This window comes from Sinocyclocheilus grahami, unplaced genomic scaffold, assembly GCF_001515645.1.
Source record: "Sinocyclocheilus grahami isolate Dianchi unplaced genomic scaffold, SAMN03320097.WGS_v1.1 scaffold964.1, whole genome shotgun sequence".
In the NCBI taxonomy this organism is placed as follows: Eukaryota; Metazoa; Chordata; class Actinopteri; order Cypriniformes; family Cyprinidae; genus Sinocyclocheilus; species Sinocyclocheilus grahami.
Genome location: NW_015506143.1, coordinates 145,157 through 149,283, shown reverse-complemented (window position 1 = coordinate 149,283; position 4,127 = coordinate 145,157). Strand labels below are relative to the sequence as shown.

The 4,127-nt window shown below is 36.2% G+C and overlaps 1 protein-coding gene across 1 annotated transcript in view; it reads right to left on the bottom strand.

The window, feature by feature from the left end:
* Nucleotides 1-1,494: 1,494 nt before the first annotated feature.
* Nucleotides 1,495-4,127, bottom strand: part of LOC107564803 (serine/threonine-protein kinase Sgk1-A-like) — a 13,058-nt gene continuing 10,425 nt past the window's right edge. The window contains exons 5-8 of the mRNA XM_016249964.1: nucleotides 3,485-3,580; nucleotides 3,234-3,389; nucleotides 3,060-3,149; nucleotides 1,495-2,075 (exon numbers count right to left, since the gene is read on the bottom strand). Coding sequence (XP_016105450.1) covers nucleotides 1,914-2,075; nucleotides 3,060-3,149; nucleotides 3,234-3,389; nucleotides 3,485-3,580 — 504 coding nt within the window. The 3' untranslated portion in view covers nucleotides 1,495-1,913. The remainder of the gene's footprint in view (nucleotides 2,076-3,059; nucleotides 3,150-3,233; nucleotides 3,390-3,484; nucleotides 3,581-4,127) is intronic.

The window sequence follows — 4,127 nt, the reverse complement described above, 5'->3', positions numbered from 1 at the left end:
TGTGTGTGTGTGTGTGTGTGTGTGTGTGTGTGTGCGTGTAAAATTATATAAAAGTGCGTGTAAAATTATATACATTTATATAATTTAAGTCAAATGTGTTCTTAGCTTTATTAAACCTTTCAAATAACAAACAGGCATTGTCATCTTTCAGTTATTAAACACACCAGCAATAAATCCAAGCAGCATATCATAAACACAAGAACAACAACAACAAAATAAATGAATTAAAAGAAAATAAAACCAAAACATGTAAAGCAAATTATAAGACAAATAGTAGTTTGGAGAGTTTCAATGCACTCGTTTTTAATTGTTTTAGGGATTGAAATAGAATTCTAAAATAATTTTTAAATGCCTGAAAACAAGGAGAAACTTTAACAAATCTACATTATCTCAGAAATTTTCCAGACCTTTTCCAGAGTTAGTGTACAGTGCGGAAAGCACACACTTGCATAAACTGATCTTTGCTGGTTGCAAATAGAGAATTTCTACAATCAGCCAGAGTGAATTTACGCCAGTGTGTTCAGGACTCTATCCAGAGAGACAAAGACACCTCCCACATAGTACACTAACTCTACAGAAAATGCCTGGAAAGTCAGTGTGGTCCATTTTTAGATTACATTTGGAACAACATACACACAGTCTTTGAGCTCCAAAACTGTAGGCCATAAATGACCAGAGTGAGTCTATTCCTAAAACACTCATAATGTCCTCATAACGTGCATTTGACCTCATACGGGCCAGTGCTCAATGTGATATACAAAGAAGCTCTAAAAGCTCTGTGCAAATTTAACTCATTTGAACACGAGTTTTAAAATGCCATGTGAATTTAATTCTACTCTAGAATGTGCAGATTTTTTCTTTTCCTTTTTTGTCACCAAATGAGCTTATCTGCAGTCACCTGATGAGACTAAAATGAGCAAGTTGAACCTTTTGCTTCAGGGGCAAAACTAATTATAATTGATCTAAAAACAATTTCTAGTAATCATAAAGTCAACATGGGATTTTACATGTCTTGTGAATGGTGCATTATGAAATCATGAAATGGTTTGTTTTTGATGTTTATTTAATGTGAAGTTAACATTAATGTTATAAATGTTACTATTAAAACAGATGGAGATGCTCTGCTTACTGGTGAAGTCATAATGAATGAGCAGTGTGTGAATGTAATGTTTTGCATGAATTCATTGCTGCTTTGTCATATGGAAACAAAAAGCGCCACATCAGAGGAAAATGAAGTGAAATCTCAGCACATTTTTTTCCGAGGTGAATTCTGACATATCACACAGATTAAGGGAAACTTTAGCACGATTTTACAACACCTTAAACAAAAACATGTAACATTATGAGCAGTATATCTGTACATATACAGATATACATTTATCAATGGTTTTTCACATATCTGAAGACTTTCTGAGCATTAATACATGATTTCATAAAGCACAGTCAGATTAACTTCATATTTACGGATCTTACATAAAATAGATTTTATTTTGTCATTTTTAATAACAGAAGAAATGCTCTTACGGAACGTTTTGCACAAAACGTTACAAAGCAAAGGTGTAATTTTCCATGCTTTTCAGTAATCAGATGAAGAACGTTAGATGAGGATGTGGCCAAGAGTAAGGCACGCAGATCCACGATCCCCAAAAGACGAGCAAGAGCAGAAATCTAGACTTTTACAGATGTTGCTACTATAGCTGCTTTGCAAGTGGTGCAATCAGTAAATCCATTTCCCGCAATGTCCTTTAGTCTTACACAGCGAACATACTGATGAGATATCTTATGATGAATGCAAAATGAGCACAACATCTTAAAACCCGTCATCCGACAGGTGCGTTTGCCCTCACTGCAGTCCAGTGTTTTTCCAGCGCTCAGTGACCTGACGGTGAGAGAAGCCTTCATCGGCCGGCGCCTCAGAGGAAGCCGTCTTCTCCAGAGATGTATGAGAAGCCGTTGAAGGCGTTGGAGCTGCTGGTGGCCAGGCTGGGGGTGAGATCTGGAGTGCGGCCCACAGAGTTGGGCACCATCTCTCTGGTGAACTCTGGGTCAATGTGCTGAAGGTCTGCTGGGCCTCTCTGGAGAAGCACGGCAGAACTCTTATTACACACATCGCTTTCAGTCTAACACTGTCAGATGGAGCAGAAATGAATGTGTGCATGCAGTAAAGAGGTGCATACAGTAATAATCTGTATTTGCTTCCTAATAATCACCAACAGTGTTGGGGAAAGTTACTTTTAAAAATAATGCATTACAATATTGCGTTACTCCCTAAAAAAGTAACTAACTTAGTAACTGTTACTTAGTTACTTTTTATGGAAAGTAATGCGTTATGTTACATTTGAGTTACTTTTTAAAACTTGGCAGGGCTTGCTTGTTTATTTTTTAATATGAAACGTTCTTCTTTTACAAATGTAAAAGCCCTTTCACACCAAAAGTGAAATGAATCCGCCTCAGGCTGAAGGAAATGTACAGTAGAGGGCGCCGCTCAAACACATGGCATGAAGAATATGACGCAGGAGAAGAAAGTTCAACACTATTCAGTAATAACAAAAATGAAACACAAATGTGTGATTTTTGCTTAGTATGGTTGAATTGGTTCCTCGAAGGTCAGTAGCAAAGACATTGGTTATTAAAATGGGATTAAATACATAAATGATATTTGTCTTATTTAAGATTTGAGTATTGCACGTTTGTATGATATTCTGAGTTTGCATTGCACTGTCTTTATTCATTTTGAGGAATACTGAATCTGTTTTTGTGCAGGTGACATGAGTAAATACATGTTCATATTTAGTCTAGATCTACAGTAACATCACAACGCTCCGCACTTTCTCCTGATTTCTGTCACCATGGCAACATAGGAGCTGTCACTCAAGACATGGGAAACAAAGTAACAGGCATTACTTATTTGAAAAAGTAACTCCGATATTTCCTTCTAAATTAAAAAGTAATGCTTTATTTTACTAGTTACTTTAAAAAAGCAATCTGATTACATAACTCACATTATTTGTAATGCATTACCCCAAACACTGATCACCAAGGGAGTTTGTAGTACCTACCACATTTGGGTTATATGGAGGAGTGATTCGCTTGTGGTAGAGGTCATCCCAGTTAATGGGGGCAAAGAACACATGATTTTTAATCTCCAACTGCAAAACCAGAACAGTTGACACATTAACAGTGATGCCGATGCCTGGTTTCACAATGACAAAGACCTCCAGAGGGTCACTCACAAAATCAGCAATGGCTCCTATCCGGCGACGCTGGTCTTTCTGCAGGAGTCCGTAGAGCAGGTGACGTGAGGCCTCCGACTTCCCTGGCGCCAGCTGCAGAGGTTTATGCAGGATCGCGTCGTACATCTCAGACACGTCCCGGCTGTAGAACGGAGGCTGTGTGCCACAGTCATCCCAAATGAAATGTGATTATGTTCCATTAAGTTTGGGCCAAGAAGATTAAAATATATCCAGTGAATGTGTGAACATACTAAGCTGTAAAGCATCTCATGGAGCACAGCTCCGAGACACCACCAGTCCACAGTGCGGTCATACGGCTCTTTCCGTAGGATCTCAGGGGCCAGATACTAAGAGTGAGAGAAAATCACATGACTTTGTCAACCCAGATACATAAAATACACTCACATTAAACAGTATGTACTATATAACAAATCTCAACTGCTGTAATTTGTTTATATTATTGAAAAATGTAAACTATAATATATGTCACTTGCACAAAAACAGATTCAGTATTCCTCTAATAGTTTTATTTTATTTCTTCAGTGATATATTAACAGTTGAACATATGGTACATTCTTTGCCTGCATGTATACAGTACACTCACGTAAATATATATATATATATATATTAGTGCTGTCAAACGATTAATCACGATTAGCCGCATCCAAAATAAAAGTTTTTGTCTACACAATATATGTATGTTTACTGTGTATATTTATTATGTATATATAAATACACACTCATACAGTATATATTTTGAAAATATTTAGATGTATTTACATATTTATATTCATATAATTTATATTATACGTAAATATATTTAATATATGAATATAACATATTTTTCATATGTATGTGTGTGTATTTATATATACATAATAAATATACACAGTA